This window comes from Ammodytes marinus, assembly GCF_949987685.1.
Source record: "Ammodytes marinus genome assembly, contig: scaffold_60, whole genome shotgun sequence".
In the NCBI taxonomy this organism is placed as follows: domain Eukaryota; kingdom Metazoa; phylum Chordata; class Actinopteri; order Uranoscopiformes; family Ammodytidae; genus Ammodytes; species Ammodytes marinus.
The window spans coordinates 37,228-60,398 of record NW_027648594.1 but is presented as its reverse complement, the minus strand read 5'-3'; the positions used below and the strand labels follow the sequence as shown (position 1 = coordinate 60,398).

The following is a 23,171-nucleotide window of genomic DNA, read 5'->3' as shown; positions in this document are numbered from 1 at the left end:
ACTGTTAGGTATTTGAAAGATAAGACAGAGTTTGGATAACTGTCAATTAACGTTACTGTGTCAGTAGCAGTCAGCTGTGTGTGTGTGTGTGTGTGTGTGTGTGTGTGTGTGTGTGGGGGGGGGGACTTGTGTCCGCGCGCGGGCGTCCGCATCCGAGACCGTGCTGTCAATTAACGTTAACGTGTCAGTAGCAGGCAGCAGTGTGGGGGGGGGGGGGACTCGTGTGCGCGCACGCGCGCTCGGTGTGTGGGAGCGGACTTGTGTGTGTGCGCGCGGTCGCGCTCGGGCTTTCAGTTTAGATTTTAAACGGATATAAAACATTTTGTGGAAGCATCCGAGACCGTGCTGTATTATTACAGTGAAAATAGCGTGAAGTGCAGTCTTTACCACTAAAGCGGACAGGTGGAGCAGATGAGGAGTTGATGAGGAGATGTTGAGGAAGTAAGGCTGTGTCGGTCTGCTGTGTGTGTGTGTGTGTGTGTGTGTGTCGCTCGTCAGAGGGAGGCGGGGTTTAGTCGGCTCTGTGCACAGTCTTTACCACTAAAGCGGACAGGTGGAGCAGATGAGGAGTTGATGAGGAGATGTTGAGGAAGTAAGGCTGTGTCGGTCTGCTGAGTGTGTGTGTCCCGCTCGTCAGAGGGAGGCGGGGTTTAGTCGGCTTTGTGCGCACGTAAGCTACTATTCGCCAGCATGATATAAATATGATAACTTCTACAACTTCAAAATGAAGGATGAAGGATGAAGGATGCACACCTTCGTGCTGTGTTTAAGCAATTTCCGGAAGCTCATGCCGATCTGACCAAAACTCAGAGAGATATGCGAGCCACAGACACACAGACACACAGACAGACGTTTCTTGCTTTATAGATAGATAGATAGATAAGATCTACTATAGAAACAGTCAGTGAACTGACCTCAGAGTCTCCAGTCTACAGTGTGGACTCTCCAGAAAACCACACAGCAGCTTCACTGCTGAATCCTGCAGCATGTTGTTACCCAGATCCAGCTCTCTGATATGGGAGGGGTTGGACTTCAGAGTTGAGGCCAGAGAAGCACAGCTGATCTCTGAACAACTGCAGCTCAACAATCTGAATAAAGAATAAATTATGTACATTCATGGACAGTGATTGTGTGTGTGTGTGGTCTGAAGGATCAATATCAATGATCAGACATTATTTGCTAAAACAAACTAGCAAACTTAACAAATGAACAAAGAAAATTTAAAACTTTATGGAGGAAAGTCATGTTTCTATATACATTGGGTTTAATTATTAATAAAAATGATAAGATCTACAACAGTAACAGAGTCAGTGAACTGACCTCAGAGTCTCCAGTCTACAGTGTGGACTCTCCAGAAAACCACACAGCAGCTTCACTCCTGAATCCTGCAGCTTGTTGAGACTCAGATCCAGCTCTCTGAGATGGGAGGGGTTGGACTTCAGACCTGAGGCCAGAGATGCACAGCTGATCTCTGACAAACTGCAGGCCCTCAATCTGAATAAAGAAAATACATTATGTAAATTCAGAAATAATGTGTGTGTGTGTGTGTGTGTGTGAAAAAAAATAGAATAGGCACTAAAACATAACATATAAAGAGTCGTGTCCTGTGTGACCTGTTTGTTCGCCCGTTACAATCGCGCACCCCTCTCGTACATCCACACCTCCACACACGTAGGAGAGGGGCGAGCCACACATACACAGCCAACCTACGCACTCGTTGGGGATCGGCAGAGCCGGCCCAAGCCTTCATGGGGCCCCAAGCGGAATATGATTAGGGGGCCCCTCTCCAATGATAACCAACCTAAATGATTGACTTTGTTAAATGTAATTCACACACCTAGTGTTTTCCGCTAGTGATTCCAATTTGCAACTGGGTGAAAGTAGTAGCCAGCCGAGATCCCTACCCTCCTAGGGCGGTCCGGGGGTATGCCCCCCCGGGAGTTTCTTTTTACCTTTTTAAAGTGAAATGCATGAATCTGGTAGCCTGGCATTCCCAGACCTGCCACTAGGCGCTGGCAAATTAAATTTGCTGCGCGTGTTGGTCTGGAGACGCTCCGTTGAAGCTTATCAAGACTACCAGAAATCTGGTATAACGTTTCAATTGGTTCTATCTAATATGGGCGCGCCAGAGCCCTTTATATGGTGCTCTGGGGAGGACGTAACCGGATGACGACAGTGACGTGCATGCGACGTCGAAGCTGTGATAGTAAACATCAAAGATGGCTGCGGATATGTTGTGTGAGTTTGAGACTGCTTTGGCCTCGACCCTTAACGAATTGGAAGACGGGACTCATAGCTTTCACTAGCAAGTAAGTGGAATGTTCTGTTTTGCCGACCGACAACGGCAAACGTTTAATTGAACAGTTTAACAGCTGTTCGCTAAACGAACGGGGCTTACGTCACTTGTGCATCGCTCTGATTGGTTGTAGTGCTATCCAACTGCGTGCAGTGGCATTTGAAATGCACGAGTAGGAGCCGCCCCTAGAGTTGGAAATTACTATTGATCGTCGCCAGACCCTCTATCGTTCAAGATATCAGGGTCAGGATTTCCAGGCTATGAATCTGGTGCACTTTGAGAGGAAAGTTAAGAGACTAAATCTGAGGAATTTTGTGTGAACAAATAGTTTGGAGACACTGGGTCGGATGAATTAGAAGCTATTGATAAAAGACACATGGATTTTCCATAAAAATATTAATTTAAAATAAAATATTATGGAGGGTCCTCTGGGTTGGGCTTGGAGCTCTTTTTCTTTTATGGGACATATTTCTCTGTAATATAATTAATGCATTTAAATGCAGTGAGAGGAACGGAGCAGAAGAACTCTGTTGTCCAGCTATCTTTTTTTTCACAGACAAGGCTGAAATAGGCTATAGACCAGGGGTGCCCATTACGTGGCATTCTTTCAATAAAAATAAAAAAATTAATAGGCTCCTAATCTTTGGTAATTCTGTGTCTCCAAATTATTCCAGAAAATAGTACTAAACAGCTCACATAGGACACAGCTGATTTAGCCTTAGTTTTCTTCTCAAAATGCACCAGATTGATAGCCTGGCATTCCCAGACCTGCCACTAGGCGCTGGCAAATTAAATTTGCTGCGCCTAGTGGCAGGTCTGGACACGCTCCGTTGAAGCTTTATCAAGAAGACCAGAAATCTGGCTATGGTTTCAATTGGTTCTATTTAATATGGGCGCGCCAGAGCCCTTTATATGGTACTCTGGGGCGGACGTAACCAGATGACGACAGTGACGTGCATGCGACGTCGAAGCCGTGATAGTAAACATCAAAGATGGCTGCGGATATGTTGTGTGAGTTTGAGACTGCTTTGGCCTCGACCCTTTACGATTTGGAAGACGGCACTCAAATCTTTCATTAGCAAGTAAGTGGAATGTTCTGTTTTGCCGACCGACAACGGAAAACGTTTAATTTAACAGTTTAACAGCTGTTCGCTAGACGAACAGGGCTTAATACGTCACCTTGTGCATCGCTCTGATTGGTTGTAGTGCTATCCAACTGCGTGCAGTGGCATTTGAAATGCACGAGTAGGAGCCGCCCCTTGAGTGGGGAAGGTCTATTGATCGTGGCCAGACCCTCTATCGTTCAAGATATCAGGGTCTGGATTTCCAGGCTACCAGATTGATACATTTTACTTTAAAATGTTCACATTTTTCTTCCAGGGGGGCATGCCCCCAGACCCCCCTAGAAGGTCCTGAGTCCCCACCACAGTCTCCCAAATTCCCATGAGAAATACTGTATTACCTTAAAATGATTTGTTTATCAATCAAAAGAAATATTGCAAATTTTTTGTTGTAAGACGGCCACTCAGGGAGCCTATGAAACCTCTCAGCCCCAGGGCCTAATGGCAGGTTGAGGCGGGCCTGGCAATATGGGTTCATGCAGTTATGCAAGGTACACCAACTTATATTGTACATATAAAGAATGATCAATATATGTTTAAAGAGGATCTATGATACTTTTCGACTTTTATGACCTATAAACGTTGTTATAATGATTCATAGTCATGTTTAACCATACTAGAGTATCAAGTAATTACGTACATGCATTTCGACGTATTCCCTGCTGACCGTCTGGGGTGGCTGTGCAGAGCACTAAAAACTATGGCAGCCAGTCGAGCCGAACTTGTTCAAATTTCCGGTATGTGTGTGTCACCAGATCTTTTTGCCATATATGGTCAGACAAGCTCCCAGGTTGCTATATATAGCAGGGGGTGAAAACACTAGACCAGTGCTCGCTTAGCTCAGCCGGTAGAGAGATCGTTTACGAAGCAGTAGACCCGCGTTCGCGTCCCGCCTCTGGCTGATTCTTTGCAGACATTTAGAATCACGACTTCCCTTCGCAAGGTAACCAATCACAACGGAGTTGGGTTTGCAGGAAGGGGGCGGAGATGGCAGAAGCAAAGTGTTTACAGGGCCTGCTGGATCGCCAAAATAAGAGAAAGAGCTTCCCAAAAATCTACATCGTTTTTTGTGATGTGATTCGTGTCAGGTTGCTCTATAGCAGTTTTTAACAAGAAATTAAGACCAGAAAAGTAGTATAATAGGATATCTTTAAATAAATATAGGTTTTCCATTGTTATAGTAGGTAGATCTTTGATCAGAAATCATATAGGGGAGAGTGGTCTGAGTTGTGCCAGTGGGGAAGTTGTGCCACCCCTTGTTTCTAGGAAACCGTGGAAGAAATTGAAAATGTGACCATATATTTAAGAAGAGCCATCCATTTAGCTCATCCTGTAAAGAAGGGAGACACAAGGAATAAGATATAAGCACATTTAAGCTAAAAAAAGCTGTTTGCCTTTCGAAGTAAAATTTCCATGATCAAGGTTTTTAGATTTTTGTGTCTGAACAATTATAGACAAGTTTGAAAACATTCGAAATATGTTTTAGTGCTTTAGTATGCTACACTTTGAGTCTATACAGCTAGCACGATGTCAGCCCTAAACTGCTGCATCATGCTTATTATCCAAAATTCTGGGGTTGGGGCAGGGCTGTACAGTGCGACAGTTTTGATCGCATTTGCTACTGAAATTGATCACGTGCGATGATGAATACGAATCTATTAGCACTCGTGCGACAGGTTGATAATGAGGAGAGGCTGTCTTTGAAACACAGAGGAGAGATGCACAACACTGCTTAGAGGGCTCTACATTAACACTGCGGGTAAATGAGTCTTAGGCAAGTAAGTTATTGAGTCCACCCTCCACTTTGGCTGGTGAAAGATGTGTGCTCGGGATCTGTGCTCGTGCAGGGATTCTAGGTATAAAAACTTCACGGCTTCAACGGCAATTACCGGAAGGAGACGGCACCGCAGTTAAGTTAGCGCGTGCACAAACAGAACATTTCCTGTGCGCCTTCACATTAAAAGCCTGTTACTAGCCAAACGTGAGTTGACTTTTATTTTGAAGCCGGTAAGAACAAGAAGTTGGCGCTTTTTTCTAGCTTGAAAGGCAACTCCTTCAGCTGCAGAGAGCAGTAGCCTAGTCTATTTAAACAAAGTTTTAAATAAGCCACTGAAAAGCTACTCCCAACACATTCACAACAACCTATTTAATTTATCCTAAATTGTACCAATATGTATACTTATTTATTTAATAGGCTATGTTTAATGTTTTAAAGTTTGGTTTTAATTAACAAAGGACATTATAATAATAATTCTGAATCAGCAAAAAATTGCAATTGGCAGGTTAGATTATTTTTTCTAAATTGCAATCAGTGCACCCCTATTAATTTTTCTACAATTATTACTGCACACACTAGGATATCATATTAATTGTGAATCTCAAATGAGACCAGGATGACATGCTCAAAGGTAATTAGAGCAAAATGCAAGGGTTAAGGTTAAGACAAGTTTTCAATCATAGCCTACTTTGTGTGCTACCAAATTTATTTTTGTGCTACTGAATTTTTTTGCTTGCTAGCACCAGTGCTACCACCTAAAAAAATAAGCGTACAGCCCTGGGTTGGGGTGATTTGTGCCAGAGGGCCTGGGGTGAGTTATAAGTAAGTAAGTAAGTAAGTAAAATGTATTTATAAAAGCACATTTATTTACATTTAAGTGCTGTACATAGTGCATTCAGTAGGTAAACAATGAAGGTAAAATAACAATAACCAAAATAAAAGAGGTAAAGCCCATACATCCACATATAAACAAAGATAGTAGTGCAGAGGTAAGATAGTTAATGGGGAGGAAACACCAGGGTGTACATATGGGTTTTGAGCCTTGATTTAAAGGCAGAAATGGAGGGGGAAATCACATTTGTCAGGTGGCAGTTGGTTCCACAAGCACGGAGCAACTAGTGCAAAGTACATTTCTGAGAGTTGTGCCAGTGGCATGGCTGTATTCTCTGGTCACCAAAAATAAATTGATCATCTACAGTAGCTCAGAAGAGACTGACATCTCCATTCCACTTAACGACACCACTGACAAGAGTTCAGATGGCCAGAAAGATGATGATGGTGACTTTGTCATTGTGAGCTTTGCAGGTAAAACCACCTAGATCTGCTAGGCCTTGTTTAAGAAAATTGACCTTCAATCTTTGTAAAATATTTACTTTATTTACTTTAAATAAACCTTAAATAAGTAATTGTCTCATGGATTTGTCTTGCATTACAGTTTATGAGATATATATCAATGGCACAATTTACCCCATGGTATTCTCTCTTGTGGCACAACTTACACCACACCGGGGGCAAGTTGTGCCACAAGACAACTTTTTTTCCGAAAGCTATATTTCTTAAACCAGCGGTTTTCAAACTGTGGGGCGCGCCCCCCTTGGCAGGGGGGGCGCGGATGAATATGTAAAAAAAATGATAGTTGGTTTTTCTTTTTTATACTAAGATCACGGCATAGCTGGACACAAGTTCTTCTGCTTCGTTCCCCTCACTGCATTTAAATGCATTCAGTAAATTACAGAGAAATATGTCTCGTTAAAGAAAAAGAGCACCAAGCCCAACCCAGAGGACCCTGCATACATTTTGTTTATTTTAAATTAATATTTTTATGGAAAATCCATGTGTCCTTCTTCAATAGCTTCTAATTCATCAGACCCAGTGTCTCCAAATTATTTGTTCACACAAAATTCCTCATATTTAGCCTCTTAATTGTCCTCTCAAAGTGCACCAGATTCATGCATTTCACTTTAAAAAGGTGAAAAAAAATCTCCCGGGGGGGCATACCCCCGGACCCACCTAGGAGGGTCTGGTTCTCCACTGGCTACTATTCTCCTCCAGCAGGACATTGGAGGCACTAGCGAAAAAACACTGGGTGTGTGAATGACATTTAACTAGTCAATAATTTGGGCAAGTCTGTCTGCCTATCTTTCTCACTCCGATGCACACTCAGTCAGTATTATCCATGCTTAAAGGAAGCAGGATTAAAACACTGGATTAAGATGTTAAAATGTATTAAATGTGTTTAAAAACGCACAAAAATGTTTAGAATGTTTCAAAAACATGTTTAAATTTGTAAAATAATTATTTAATTTTTTTTTTTGGGGGGGGGGGGGCTCCGCTGAAATTTGTTCTCTGAGGGGGGGCTCACTCTCTCACACTTTGAAAACCCCTGTCTTAAACAGTTTATTCCAGATCCAAAGTTTGTATTGCCAGGGATGCAAAACATCCTGAAATATATGTACATATTTGAGTTGCAGACATAACTGTCAAGGCCTCACTTTAAAATCACTTTGAGTAAAAAGTGGCACATCTCACCCCACTCTCCCCTACCCCAGCTTTAATTTTCCATTGACCTCACGCGGGCCAGTCAGAGACAGCCGCGGGCCGCAAAATGCCCAGGTCTGCTCTATTGTTTAATTAAATACTCTGCTTGAGTATACAGCCTTATGATCTCATTTTCTCCTCACAGGTTTTTTACCAGAAATGATATCTAGGACCTTCAAGGATCACAACCTGGGTGGACAACCTGCTCAACTACCTGCTGGAAAGCTACACGGGGTAGAATTGCAAATCGAAACCAAGGTTTAATGCAAGGGTAAAATATATATTTTTTACTTGTAAAAATCATCATGAAACTTTGCCTGACAATAAAACCACAATTTCTTTTAATGGGTTTTTTCAGAAATGAAGTTTGAATAAATATGCTAATTTGGCAATATCAAACTAATTATTTGCATTTCTTTAAATACCAACAATCTAGATGTTAGATAAAGCCAGAGTTGAATTTTTATTTCATTTTTACAACATATTAATTAGTGTCCAAAGTTTTTACAGAACAGATTTTGGATAAAGCCTAATTTTATTTTACAAATAAAAAAGAACTATGCACAGGTCTTAAAAATCAAAAAAAAAGTATCATCTTGTGAAGAATTCATATTTCAAGAATATCAATTGTTAATGACATTTATCACCACCACTTCCAAATTATTTTATTAATATTTTTAACTACAAGGCCTTGAAGGAACAGGACAAAGAGCCTGCTGTCTCTGTGGATGCGCACTTGCACACTGGACAAATGGTTCATTGAATGAAAACAGCTCCTAATGATGAGCAGGTATAATGGGTGCAGCACTGTGAAAATGAATCAGCAGCAGATGACATCGATGTCTTGGACGAGAAGAAAGCATGGAGATGTCAGTTGGTTGGTTCATAAAATTAGCTCAAGTTAATCATATTTTCTGTCTACACCTGTCAAATATGTTAACTTTTTCATGTTTAATTGGTTTGTTAGCTTGTACTGTACGATACAAAAAGTTAATAAATAAGTATTAAATATATAAGATCTACTATAGAAACAGTCAGTGAACTGACCTCAGAGTCTCCAGTCTACAGTGTGGACTCTCCAGAAAACCACACAGCAGCTCCACCCCTGAATCCTGCAGCTTGTTTCCTCTCAGATCCAGCTTTCTGAGATGGGAGGGGTTGGACTTCAGAGTTGAGACTAGAGAAGCACAGCTGATCTCTGACAAACTGCACCAAACCAATCTGAATAAAGAATAAATTATGTTACTTTAGAGACAGAGTGTGTGTGTGTGTGTGTGTGTGTGTGTGTGTGTGTGTGTGTGTGTGTGTGTGTGTGTGTGTGTGTGTGTGTGTGTGTGTGTGTGTGTGTGTGTGTGTGTGTGTGTGTTCTGGATCAATATCAATGATCATCAATACCCAAAGGGTTTAGTTTAAGATCTTGATAATAACTACACAACCCACAGTCCTAGTGGGTCAATTGAATAAACACAAAACACTACAGTCAGTGAACTGACCTCAGTGTCTCCAGTCTGCAGTTTGGACTCTGCAGTCCGGCACAGAGAGGCTTTACTCCTGATTCCTCCAGTCTGTTTCCACTCAGGTCCAGCTCTATCAGATGGGAGGGGTTGGACTTCAGAGCCGAGGCCACAACTTCACAGTGAGTCTCTGAGAGTTCACAGAAAGAAAGTCTGTAATGACACATGTATATACAAAATGTTATTACGAAAGAGCACTAGTGACAATAGAACAGTTTGACATTTCCTGATTTGAAAAACATTTGCTCTTCACATCAGAGGTTCAGCTTATTTTATAAGACTCACTGTGATAATTATCCTCACTCTGTTTTACCTAGTTAATGTAATCTTCAATTTGCTTTAATCTAGCAATTGAAGGGAACAAACATGTAGTTACGATGCTGCTATAATGTCTTCATAGTCAGTGTGCTCTGGGGACTGTTGCACAAAACCAAGATAAGGGATTAAGCCGGAATCGTGCGGTTATCCTGGTTTACTTTAGCCTGATTGCACAAAAGGAGAGGCACATAAGTTACCATGGAGATTTATTCTTTGCATTACCCTGGTCCAGACCAGGCTAACAGACAAGCTACATTTATCCTGCTGCTTTATTTGTTAAATCAGCTGTCACTCCGATTAGGGCTGGGCGATATGGGCAAAAATCAATCTCTCAATATTTTTTTACTATATCTCGATACACAATATATATCTTGATATATTTCAAATCTCCTCTAGAGCACATCGTAAAGGCTAAATTAAATATTTTTTGCATAACATCACACAGTAAAATTATCTAAATAATCCCTGCAAAATGTGTCTGCACTAACGATGCATTAGGCTACATGAAACAACATCTTGTTTATATTCTTTAGTGCTTTCTATTGGAACAATTTGAAACTTTCACATAGAGACAGTGCATGAAATAGGCCACGCCCATCGTGGGGGAAAACATTGAACAGCGTTCCATTCACTTTGTATTGAAGGAGACCTGTCTTCTGCAAACACACTTAATTAAAACTTAATCAAACATCCATTTAACAAAAAAATTTTACTTTCTTGAAAGCCACGACTCTTGTCTGTCTATACGAGCTGTTTTTGTGAAAAATAATTGAGCAATTTACAATATTGAGGTGTTTTTGTCCGGTTGGACCGGGGGAAACCGTTGAACACCGTTACATTCACTTTGTATTGAAGGAGACCCGTCTTCTGCAAACAAACTTAATTAAAACTTATTCAAACATCCATTTTACAAAAAAACGTTACTTTCTTTAAAGCCACGACTCTTGTCTGTCCGTACGAGCTGTTTTGTGAAAAATAATTGAGTAATTTTCAATATTGAGGTGTTTTTTCCCGTTCGTGAGGGTTAGCCTACAGCAGAAGGCTAACATTAGCCTAGCATACAGCATACATTAGTTAAGAGTTTTGTCTCGATATTGGAAATTACTCAATAATTTTTCACAAAAACAGCTCGTATAGACAGACAAGAGTCGTGGCTTTAAAGAAAGTAACGTGTATTCGTGAAAGGCATGTCGTATTAAATTTTTATTAAGTTTGTTTGCCGAATACGGGCGTCATTCAATATAAAGTGGATGGAGCGCTGTGTACTGTTTTCCCCCACGATGGGCGTGGCCTCCGATTATGACGCGTTCCGCACTGTCTCTATGGCAAAGAGTTTGCGCATTGTATTGATAATTCCAAATCCTTCACCACTCCTATACAATGGATCCAGCATTATTGTATTTGGAAACAAATTTGTCTTTTTCCATCTTCTGTTAATCTGTAAACTGGGAGCACTAATTTTGACTCCTTACACTAACTAGTTGTTTATCACCACTAACCCCCTGAAGATAGCAGCCACACTTTAAATGCAGAACAGGTTTTGCTCAATAATAGTATAGCCTATGTTTAATTTGATAAAAAATACAGGCAAATTTACTTTACATAGACTTTTAGTTAATAAACGCCGGTGTGCACCTCCCTTGGTGCTGCCATCGACCTATTATAAGAGGCTGCCCATAAAAAATGTGCTGCCGTGGTTGTGTGACGTTGGACCAAAAACTCTGTGAAGTCGGACTAATCCGCCCCCCGGCGACCGTTCGCCTTCCTCTCATAAGGACAAGGCTTTCTTTATAGGTCCATGGGACCAGGCTGTGTACAGCGCGCCCCCCTCCACCCGCTCGTTCGCCCCTTGTAAGAGCCGTCTCGTCTTTTTTTCTCCCCCTCTCGTTGTTTTCACAGAGGTAAAAGTAAACCATGAACATATAAAGAAAGTAAACACACATAAAGCGCGCACTGCATGCTACGTCACAAGTGTGCGCCCAGGAGACTCAGGATGGGAGGGGGGAGTGAGTGAGTTGCCAATGCACGTGAGTCTGTGAGGCAGAGAGTCAAAGAAAAGAGCCTGAGAAGCGAAGACCAGCGCGTTTGCCGGTGGCGGCGGCAAAAGAAAACACATTACGTGCCCATTTGTATTCGATGGTCGCGATAGGGTCATTTTATACATCCCCTGGAGAACATCTCACGATACATCGCATATATTCAATATATCGCCCAGCCCTAATTATAATTTATATTATTATTATTTAATTATGTGATCGTCAGTTGCTGTCAGAGGTCCGAGACAGCTCAAGAATATCTTTGACATAACACAATTAACAATTTCTGTAATGAATAAGTGTAACACTATTTTAAGAATATGAACAATATTTGTAGATCTACAAACCCAATTCCGAAAAAGTTGGGACGTTACGTAAAATGGGTTAAAAAAATTGTAAAAAAGGGGTCAAAATATGAGATTTTCTGACAGGCAGCGGTTAAGGGTAGCTCACTTTAAAATAGAGCCTTTCGTTAAACTGAAAGGAAGGTTTCTTGCAAAGTACATTGAAATTGTGTGAATTAGCTTTAATCTTTCTTTCCCACCAGGGAGTTTATGGTTAATGAGCATGTAATATAGCTGGTACAGGTATTTATTATAATAAATGATAGACTTGGTACGCTATAGATACATAAACGTCCCAATATTAATTTAGGGGTTGTTTATTTAGGAGAGGTGGAGGCCCATGCTACACGTCCCTGATTATTTAAGCAAGACAATACCGAGTCACATTCTGCACGTCTTAATACAGCTTGGCTTCATAGGAACAGAGTGCGGGTACTAGACTGGCCTGTCTGCAGTCCATACCCGTCTCCCAATGAAAACATTTGCTGCATTATGAAGTACAAAATATCATAATGGAGACCCCGAACTTTTGCGCATCTTAAGTTGTATTTCAAGCAAGAACAGGAAACAATTTTGGTTTCTAAATGCAAACAAATAATCTCCTCAGTTCCAAATCACTTAGTCAGTGTTCTTAAAGAGGACCTATTATACTACTTTTCTGGTCTTAATTTCTTGTTTTACACTGCTATAGAGCAACCTGACACGAATCACATCACAAAAAACTATGTAGAGTTTCGGGAAGCTCTTTCTCTTATTTTGGCGATCCAGCACGTCCTGTCAACACTTGAGTGTGTGTGCTTCGGCAATCTCCGCTCCCTCCGCCTGTGCATCGGCCATCTCCGCTACCCCCCCCCCCCCCCTCCTGCAAACCCCACTCCGTTGTGATTGGTTACCTTCCTTCCGGAACACTTTCAGTGACGGGAAGCGCGAGCATGGACCTATAAGGGCGCGAGGCAGACGCGAGGCAGACGTGAACAGGGAAGTGACAGCATTACCATAGATGGAAACATCCGCGTGGTGACTTCACAAAGTTACATGCGACGTCACAAAGTTACGGAAGGGTAGACCGCTTTGAACACGTGACTTCTCGACTGGCTAGAATAGTGTTTAGTGCTCTGCACAGACACCCCAGACGGTCAGCAGGGAATACGTCGAAATGCATGTAAGTCATTATTTGATAATTTAGTATGGTTAAGCATGACTATGAATCATCATAACAACGTTTATAGGTCATAAAAGTCAAAAAGCATCATAGGTCCGCTTTAAAAGAAAGGTTGATGTACGCAGCGGTAAAAATGCCCGTCCCAACTTTATTGAAACTGATGTGTTTATAATGTTAAAATGTTAATACAGTGATTCTTGAGAAGTGGGACAAAACAGGGTGCAATGTTGAAAAAATACAATCCCTAAATTTAGGCAAATTGAATTACATGTATATGTATGTATCCAACATATACTAAGCTACTGAGCTAAGGTTTGACACAACCTCCCAGCTTTTGTCCTTTTTATCAAAATGGACTTTTTACCTTGCTTCTCCTTGTTAACATGGACTCTTTACTTTGCCATTCCTTATTTTGTGTCAACTCCGTCAGACACCAAAAAACACAAATAAATGTTCCCTCATTTTATGCTAGACCCATGAGATGTATAGTGATCACAAATATTCACCAAAACTGATAGAGCCACAACATTTTTTTTTCTAAATGTATATGAATATACATGTTTTTGATATCTGACGGTGTTGACATATTTAACGTTTCTTAAACAGAACAAATAGAGTTTTTCTAGTAGCAGTTTGTTTTTCTGTTGATGATAGGTGCTAGTATGAACTACTTCATACTAGCGGGCGGGGCGCCTGCCGGCTGCGTACGCCCCCTAGCGCCTGAGTTGTGACACCTACCGTCCCATGAACCCTTAACCCATTCCTCTGTGCTTATCGACTTCTCTATTTGTCTGTGGCTTGTTGTTGCTTACTATGCCAAGGTGGTTTTTGTACTAATCACACACTAATCGCACCTAAGGAGCTCGTGTGAGAGTAGCATTTTTTTTAACCTGTCTTCCCTGATGTTCTCTTTATCCTTCCTACTTTAAGGGGCGCAGCGCACGCTGCCGACTCTTCAGTGTACCCCCCCTGTCTCCCATGTTTCGTTGTTTTGGTACAATGACAAAATAAAGTATCTTGAATCTTGAATCTTGAATCTTCAGGAAAATAAAATTATGGAAACATTTCAGATAACGTCTTCAGAAATTGTAAGTCGGTGTTGACGTATCATGGTTGTGTCGCAGGACTTTCATAGGAGGGGGCTAGCTGCTAGCTGTCACTCTGAATGACATGACTTAATTGAAAAATCGAGTGACACAAAGTCTAACGGCACGGTCGCTACACAGTTAGCTCATATGCCACACAGATGGGTCGGCTGAGGTGGAGGACTTTTCTTATTCTAAATTGTTGGCGGGTGTCTCTATCGTAGAGTTAGGAGACAGAGTAGCGCAAGTGAGCTAGCGGCAGTGTGTGTGTGTGTGTGTGTGTGTGTGTGTGTGAGTGAGCGAGGAGAGCGAGCGGTAGCGTGTGTCAATCAAGTGAAGCAACGAACGAGTCCGGGCGGGTGTGTGTGTGTGTGTGTGCACAAGCGAGATAATGCAGACACACTGCCGGTAGAAGTTAAGGGTGTTAACCCCCGAAATAACATCCTTGGAGGGACTGTATAACAGTAGTAGCTCATGGACCAGCTATGGACCTGTAAAGAGCGTGACCGGCTTTGCGGCGACGTGATGACGTACTGCTGCACCAAAAGTACAGCAGTACGTCATTTTTCGAACCCGACGGAAAAAGTTTTTTTCAAATCTTAGTAAAGTTCTAAAATAATTTACAATACAAAACATTTCTTAAATTGCCGATATTTAACATATTGCAATTTTTTTCAATATTAACACCAGCATATATGTGTTCCTAAACAACATAGTGATTTAATTCAGCTTCTATCTCAAAAAACAAGTAAAAGGGTTCAGTTATACTTTAAAGTACATTTTTAATAGGTTTTATTGCATATGAAAGATTGAAACCTTCTCTGTGGACACACTGTTTTTGATGTCATGAGAATATAACAAGTGTCATAAATTTGACATAATAATAATAAAATTCAATTTAAGGGGATAATTGTGCTCCAGACATTCTATTCTTAATCCATAATAACATCTACAATTTTAAATATTTTTTCTTTTTAAAGATAAACAGCAGTTATATTTTGTCCCAGCCTTTTGTCCCGGTTCTCAAGAATCACTGAATAATATTAATTACATCTGGACTTACACAGCCTTTCTGCAGTTCCTCACAGCTGGAACCAGTCTTTGTCTTCCCTGGTCTGATGTGTTGTACTTCTTCAGGTCCAACTCATCCAGAACCTCCTCTGACATCTGCAGCATGTCGGCCAGAGCAGAGCAGTGGATCAAAGGGAGTAACTTATTTGATCTGTTCTCTGACTTCAGGAACTCTTGGATCTCCTGATGAACTGAGAGGTCGTTCATCTCCGTCAGACAGTGGAAGATGTTGATGCTTCTGTCGGGAGAGATCTTATCACTGTTCATCTTCTTCAGGTTGTTGATGGCTCTCTGGATGGTTTCTGGACTATTGCCTGTTTGACACAGCAGGCCTCCTAAGAGTCTCTGGTTGGACTCCAGAGAGAGGCCATGAAGGAAGCGGACAAACAGGTCCAGGTGGCCGTTTTCAGTTTCAAGGGATTTCATCATGACACACCTCAAAAAGACATCCAGGGAGGGGTCTCTGTTGTCCCAGTCTTCTCCCAGGAATCCCTTCAGTACCTCTGTGTTGTTGTTGGTGTAACAGTGGTAAATGTAGACTGCAGCCAGAAACTCCTGAATGCTCAGATGAACAAAGCAGTAGACTGTTTTCTCAAAGATCACACTCTCTCTTTCGAAGATCTCGGTACAAACTCCTGAGTACACCAAGGCATCTGTGACATCCAGTCCACACTGCTCCAGGTCTTCTTGGTAGAATATCATGTTTCCTTTCTGCAGTTGTTCAAACGCCAGCCTCCCCAGCTTCAGAAGAACTTCCCTGTCAGCCTCTGTCAGCTCATGTGGACTCGTCTCATGTCCCTCTTCATACTTCTGCTTCTTCCTCTTTGTTTGAACCAGCATGAAGTGTGAATACAGGCCGGTCAGGGTCTTGGGCAGCTCTCCTCTCTGGTCTTTAGTCAACATGTGCTCCAGAACTGTAGCAGTGATCCAGCAGAAGACTGGGATTAGACACATGATGTGGAGGCTCTTGGCTCTCTTGATGTGTGAGATGATGCTGCTGGACAGCTCTTCATCACTGACTCTCCTCTTGAAGTATTCCTCCTTCTGTGGGTCAGTGAAGCCTCGTACTTCGGTCACCCTGTCAACACATGAAGGAGGGATCTGATTTGCTGCTGCAGGTCGGGAAGTTATCCAGATGAGAGCCGAGGGAAGCAGATTCCCCTGGATGAGGTTTGTCAGCAGCACATTGACTGATGACTTCTGTGTGACATCAGACAAAACCTCATCGTTGAAGAAATCCAGTGAAAGTCTGCTTTCATCCAGACCATCAAAGATGAACAAAACTTTACAGCCAGCGAGTTTCTCTGCTGTGACCTTCTGCAATGTTGGATGGAAAACATGGAACAGCTCAAGAAGACTGTACTGCTCATCTCTGATCAAGTTCAGTTCCCTGAACGAAAGCAGAATCAGCAGGCTGACATCTTGGTTTTCCAAGCCCTCTGCCCAGTCCAGAGTGAACTTCTGCACAGAGAAAGTTTTACCAATGCCAGCAACGCCGTTCGTCAAAACTACTCTGATGTGTCCCTGTTGGTCGGGTAAGGCTTTGAAGATGTCGTGGCACTTGATTGGCATGTCTTGGAGGATCTTTTTCTTGGAAGCGGTCTCAAGCTGCCTGACCTCATGTTGGGTATTAACCTCTTCACTCTGTTCCTCTGTGATGTAGAGCTCAGTGTAGATCCTGTTCAGGAGAGTTCCACTTCCTGTTTGATTAGTTCCTTCTGTCACACGTTCCCATCTCTTCTTCAGACTGATCTTATGTTCATCTAGAACCTCCTGCAGACCATCACTCACTAAGGAAGAGGCAAAAGGAAATGTGACACTGGTTATGTTCATTGCCCATATGAAACTGTGTAAGCTGACAAAGCTCTGATTAGTAAACAGTAAAATAAGGCTGATATTTGAAAGTACAACAGGAAGACAGGAGTAAAGCTGAATTAAAAACTAAACAGATTCAGTAAGTTAAGCTGTAAAAGTACCAGCCAGAGACAAAGTAAACAAAACCTGCATTGAAAACTGAAGTGTGTTCTGTTTGCAGAGGCACTGAAGTTAGAGGAATAACACACGTAGATATTAGCACATCTTTAAGCTGCTTAATGAGATAATTATCCTTCTCTTGCAGCCTTACAATTGAGAAGTGCACTTTCCCTCAGTAGATGTTGTTTGGTCAATTGTTCAGTGAGTCCAGCTGTAGGACAGGATGTGTCTTTGTCAGTTCGAGAAGAATGAAACTTCACCAAGAGAGTTAATGTGGGCTCTTGTTGTCTCAGGCTGCTGTCAAGTCAATGTGGTCTGTCTGCCTACGGTAGAACAGTGACATTAATAATAATTAATAATAATAATAATTGATTGGATTTATATAGCGCTTTATTTCTCTGTGACTCAAAGCGCTTTACAGGGTTCCAGGTTCCATTCGTTCACACACAGTCATACCGGTGGTGGTAAACTACGAGAGTAGCCACAGCTGCCCTGGGGCAGACTGACGGAATTACATAACTGCTTTAAGTTAAGTTACTTTATTTATCAATTTTTTCATTGAAATGTGTCTCTTCCCATATCACCTCTGAAGACACCACACTCCAGAGGGGGTCTGTGCACAGTGTCAGCCATAGTACAGCGCCTACCAGGGGCGGATCTACCGGGGTGGCATGGGGTGGCAACTGCCACCCTAAAAAAAAGCCTTGCCACCCCAGCTGCCACCCCAGTTGGCAGCGCCAAATTAAACATTTATTTTTGGCTGTTAAGAGACATTTACGAGCGCGAGTTTCAAATGTCCGACTGCAAGTGAATGTAGCCAGGTAATATTGCCCCACCCCGATCCCCCGCGACCCACTCCCGAGACTCCTAACCGCTCCTAATGGCACTGATTTTGAATACAAGGAAGGCGTGCGAGAGACGGATCCAAACCTCTAGACTAACGAAGCAAGCAGCACAGGAGAGACTACACTCTCCAGGTATTACTGATCAACTGTCTATCTATGAAGAAATGACGATAATGAGAAAAGAGCAGGGCTAATGGAGTTGTAGTTTTCCTATACAGTTAATATGCTGCTGTGTGGTGACAATGACTAGAGGTTAATACTAACGTTAGGAACTCGTGAATGCTTCGGAAAAACTACAATAACGTTCACATGAGCGAAGATTGTGCACTACTGTAGGCTACTGATCCAAATTCCACAACTCATTACTTGTGTTACAGTTTAGTACAATATTTATTAATTTATATTTGGTTGCTCCACCTTAAGTCAGCCCAGGCAGGACAGGATAGTTAAGTTTCAGTTTCGTTTCTCATCTCCGTGTTGGACAGCTGTTCGCTCAGCTGAAGGGCTCGAGCCTCACAGTGCAGACAGCGCGAGTCAGTCTAAAAGCTCAATTATAAAATAAAGCTATCTCTTCCTCCCTCTGTCCACTGCACACTTAGTCACTAGTAGCTTAAAGGAAGTACATGAGGATTAAAACCTCATTTTGCACTTTATTATTTTTGAATATTTGAAGATTGCATGCAAGTAAAATACCACCACCCACTACATTCTCAATGATAGACGTGAATAATCACTTCTTCTTTTTTTCTAAACCAATTTGTTTTTAACAATAGAGGAGAATAAATATTTGAAAGCAATACAGAATGCAGAATATTACTGCATTGTATTGTATTCTATTGTTGTCACTGGGAACCTAAATGTTGTCAATTACTTTACATAAACTTGATGCAAACAAATTCACCAGAATGCAGGAAATGAAGTGATGAATGCTCAAATATTTCTGGGGGGGCACCCCCAGACTCCCCATTTAAAAGGTGTCCTAAACCAAGGTTTAATCATAACCTATACCCTTAAAATTCATTAATTATTTTGTTTAATTTTATCTATAGGCCTTTGTATAAGGATATACTTCCTAATTCTTATCACATTATTTTAAATTAAAGTCTTAGGTTGTGCTTATCAATTGCTCATAATAACCAGTAGGCCTATTTCTGTGTTGGACATTACTGAACCTCTTCCCATTTACAGTGTGTTTAACAGGTCACTGTTTGTGACCAAACATAGGAAAATGCCACACAATATTTATATGAATGATTTTATCTGTATTGTATGTAAATTACTAGAATATTTGAATAACTTGATATTTGCACTCAAGTTAGACTGATGAGTGACATCTGATGGGAGTATCTCATATTAACACAGACAAATACCGAAGACTCACTGTTAACTAAGTACTTATTGCAGCCCTGTTTGCATAGCTTTTGAGCCCCATGCTGGTGTATTAGTGCAGGTGTTTGTTGTGAGGCAGGTAATGTAGTAATTATTCAGTAATAATAATAATCTTTAAAATTTTGTCTGACACCTTTTATGTTTAAATGTAAGGCTTCACTTGTGCTACAATACATTAAGTATTATGTTATTTGGTCAACATATCTAAATGTGGGGGCTTTCCCAAGTACATATTTATTTATATGGCTTTAATTAAATCGGCATACTGTATATACATCCGCCACAGGTTGCCACCCCTTAAAATCTCCTGCCACCCTCTTGCCACCCCATGAATATTTTTCTAGATCCGCCCCTGGCGCCTACTATCCCCTTTACGCAGAATTTAAAGTCCCCATCCCCATATCAATAAAGAGCTTGAATGGGAGGCGCTTGTGGTGTAGTGGTTAATCTAACATATCTCCAGTCTTACTTTGTGCAGTGCTGGTCTGACTGGCTGTCTGACAGGACGGCTGCTCCTCAACAGAAACATCACTCCTCTTCCTGTGAAGAAATGTCTTTATTAATAAATCATTTGTTGCTGCTAAAACAATATCCAGATTTGTCACAGAGAACAGTAAAAGTGTTACTTTTCCAGAAATTAAATAAGATCCATTTTAGTTTGAAACAGTATTTGCATTGATTATGATACTATGTTTTTTTTAAGCTTTTTAAAAGGTCCTGGTCCTAGTTATCTATTAGAATTGCTTTTAGCCTATGAGCCCTTTTAACTGTTCCTTAAGTCAGAACTAAAACCTTAGCCAGGTATCTTTTTATTCTCAATCTACTTTTGTAATTCTATTAATCCAATGTAATTTATATTAAGTTTTCTTCAGCTTTTGATTTAATTTGATTTCATATATATTATATATTTTGTTAATTTGTTTATAGGGGAGAGTGGGGTGAATTCTGCCAGCGGGCAAGTAGTACAACCCCCTGTTTCTATAGAACCATAGAAGAAATTGGAAATGAAGAAGAGCCATCCATTTGACTCATCCTGCAAAGAAGGGAGACACAGGGAATAAGATATAAGCACATTAAAGCTCAAAACAATTCTTTTGCCTTTCAAAGTAAAATTTCTATGATCATGGTTTTTAGATTATTGTGTCTGAACAAATATAGACACGTTAGAAAACATTTGACACATGTTTTAGTGCTTTAGTATGCTACATTTTGTGTCTATATAGTTAGCACAATGTCAGCCCTAAACTGCTGCATCATGCTTATTATCCAAAATTCTGGGGTTGGGGTGATTTAAATGCCAAAGGGTCTGGGGTGAGTTATAAGTAAGTAAGTAAGTAAGTAAGTAAGTGCCATTGGCATGGCTGTATACGCTGGTCACCAAAAGAAAGTGATTGTCTATAGTAGCTCAGAAGAGACTGACATCTCAATTCCACTTAACAACACCACTGATGAGAGTTCAGATGGCCAGAAAGATGATAATGGTGACTTTGTCATTGTGAGCTTTGCAGGTAAAACCACCTAGACCTGCTAGGCCTAGACAATTTACCTTCAATTCGCCCCCTGACTCTGATTGACTTGAAATGTCTTACACATGTACAGCTCATGGTGCTCCACAATAAAGCCTCTTGGACCATAGGGGTCAGCCATGATTTTTTTTTTCCGTAGGGGAGAACGGAGTAATCTGAGCCACTTTTTACATTTGCTCCCCTTTAAGCGAGCTAAAATGATTTATCACTCAAATTGACACATTTCCCATTAATTCAGGATGTTTCCTAGAAATGGGCATTAGCAGAATTTTTTCAAGACAAAGGGCAGTGAAAATATGATTGTTTAAAAAAAAGTTGTGATGTGGCTCACTTTACCCCAGCTGTGGGGTAAACTGATCCACTTACTTTTTCCACTCTGAAACTACCATAACAACACATATTGTAACAGTAAGAATCCTGAAAAGCTAGCCACACATTCCAGAACTAATGTCGGACTAGTAAAAGAATGATGGGGTTTGGTCAATTAAGCAAAGCAAATTTTCTAAACACTTGAAAGTAACTGAACAAAATACAAAATCAAATACAACGTATTATAATTCAAAAGGTTTTAATAAGATTCAAATGAAAGATAGAACCAGTTAGATTAGAATACAGTCTGGGGGTCAGAACACAGGACCCTTAGAGCCAGCTAGTGTCTGGGGGTCAAAGCATAGGAAAATCAGAACCAGCGAGAACAGCCTGGGACTCAGAACACAGGAGAAGACCCAACTGGATTATAACATCAGCCTGTCATACTCTACAACTAGGCCTACTCTACATTCCAGCCCTGAAGGTTACAGGGAAAGATGAGAAGGTGCTCTTTCTGTGTGGTTGCCCCAAGTCGTCTTCCTGGTGTATTTCCTTGGCATGATGGCTTTTCTACAATGTGTATGACATTAAAATAAAACATATGTTATGTAATATTACATTAAAACATGTTTAAGACTAAATTTAACTCGTGCCTTATGGTGGGGGAAAGTGAGACAGTGGCTCACTTTCCCCCACAGCATTTGGCTCACTTTCCCCCACCACCACAATTTGAGAAAAAACTACCTCTCTTAGCATTTCAGGCTAATCTTCAGTTATCAGCATCACATGGTTTCATATGTTGGTAGTTCATCAACACGTATAATAGTTTTTCTACGTGAATACATTTGCTTTTGCACAACAGTTGATTAAGTTGACAGCAAGAAAATTTACTTTTACACGCAAAATACCTATTTTGGTGAAAAAAACATGCTTACCACAGCACCATGAGGTCCTCTCTTTCAGGGCCAAGGGGAAATGAGAGGGGCTTGAAAACATATATCTCACATGACCACAAATGTTTTCCGTTGCCTAGATACAGGGGGTGGCTCACATTACCCGATGCCTCAGATTCCCCCGTTCTCCCCTAATTTGCATGACCTGAAATACAGTCATGTGACATTTACTTTATGGATTTCCAACCTATCATCACCAAATTGTATACACAGCCTTCGGGGACCACATACACATGTGTATAAAGTTTTTAGCGAGATAGCTCAAAAAACATGGCCGCCATTGACCAAAATGTCTTCTCAAGAGTCCCAACTTGGGACTCGTCTTAAGAAGAGTTTTCACCCGGCCCGACGGGTGGGGCGCCGAGGATGCGGGGCTGGCGGTTGTTTGTGTGTGTGTGTGCGCATCGACGACAATGACGTCACGTTTGGCGTGTAACCAACATTTTTGTAAAGGTTCACACCCCTAGCACTAACTATGCAGAAGTACCTCATACAACCCTACTTTAAAAACAACTGATCTATCCCTTTAACCACAGACTGTGAGCTCAGATCATGAAGAAGAAAAACAGGTTTGTTCAGGAGTCACAAGCAGAGTACAGGGAGTTACACGACTCACACACACACAAACACACACACACACACACACACACACACACACACACACACACACACACACACACACACACATATTTAAAAAAAGCTTTACTGTTGTAATGTATTTTAAGTGTTTAAAAAAGTGGGATATTTTTCTGTGTATGAAATGTGCTCTATAAATGAAGTTTGATATGATTTGCATAATAGTTCTGAATCATGAACATGAATCTCTTATCAAAGCATTTTGTCTTAATCTTCATTGCATCATCTTCAATCAGTTCAGTGTATATTCGAAACATCTATAGGTAGATAGGGAGGG

At 41.2% G+C, this 23,171-nt stretch overlaps 1 protein-coding gene across 4 annotated transcripts in view; it reads right to left on the bottom strand.

Annotated features, from left to right (window-relative positions):
* LOC307270299 (protein NLRC3-like) overlaps positions 1 to 23,171 on the bottom strand; it is a 38,098-nt gene that overhangs the window by 6,492 nt on the left and 8,435 nt on the right. For 3 of the 4 annotated variants that reach the window (XM_080054187.1, XM_080054188.1, XM_080054190.1), the window contains 6 exons: positions 19,940 to 20,010; positions 15,255 to 17,052; positions 9,226 to 9,399; positions 8,780 to 8,953; positions 1,321 to 1,494; positions 915 to 1,088 (listed from right to left, as the gene is read on the bottom strand). In XM_080054187.1, the coding sequence (XP_079910313.1) occupies positions 915 to 1,088; positions 1,321 to 1,494; positions 8,780 to 8,953; positions 9,226 to 9,399; positions 15,255 to 17,052; positions 19,940 to 20,010 (2,565 nt within the window). The remainder of the gene's footprint in view (positions 1 to 914; positions 1,089 to 1,320; positions 1,495 to 8,779; positions 8,954 to 9,225; positions 9,400 to 15,254; positions 17,053 to 19,939; positions 20,011 to 23,171) is intronic. The other variant, XM_080054189.1, reaches the window with a different exon arrangement.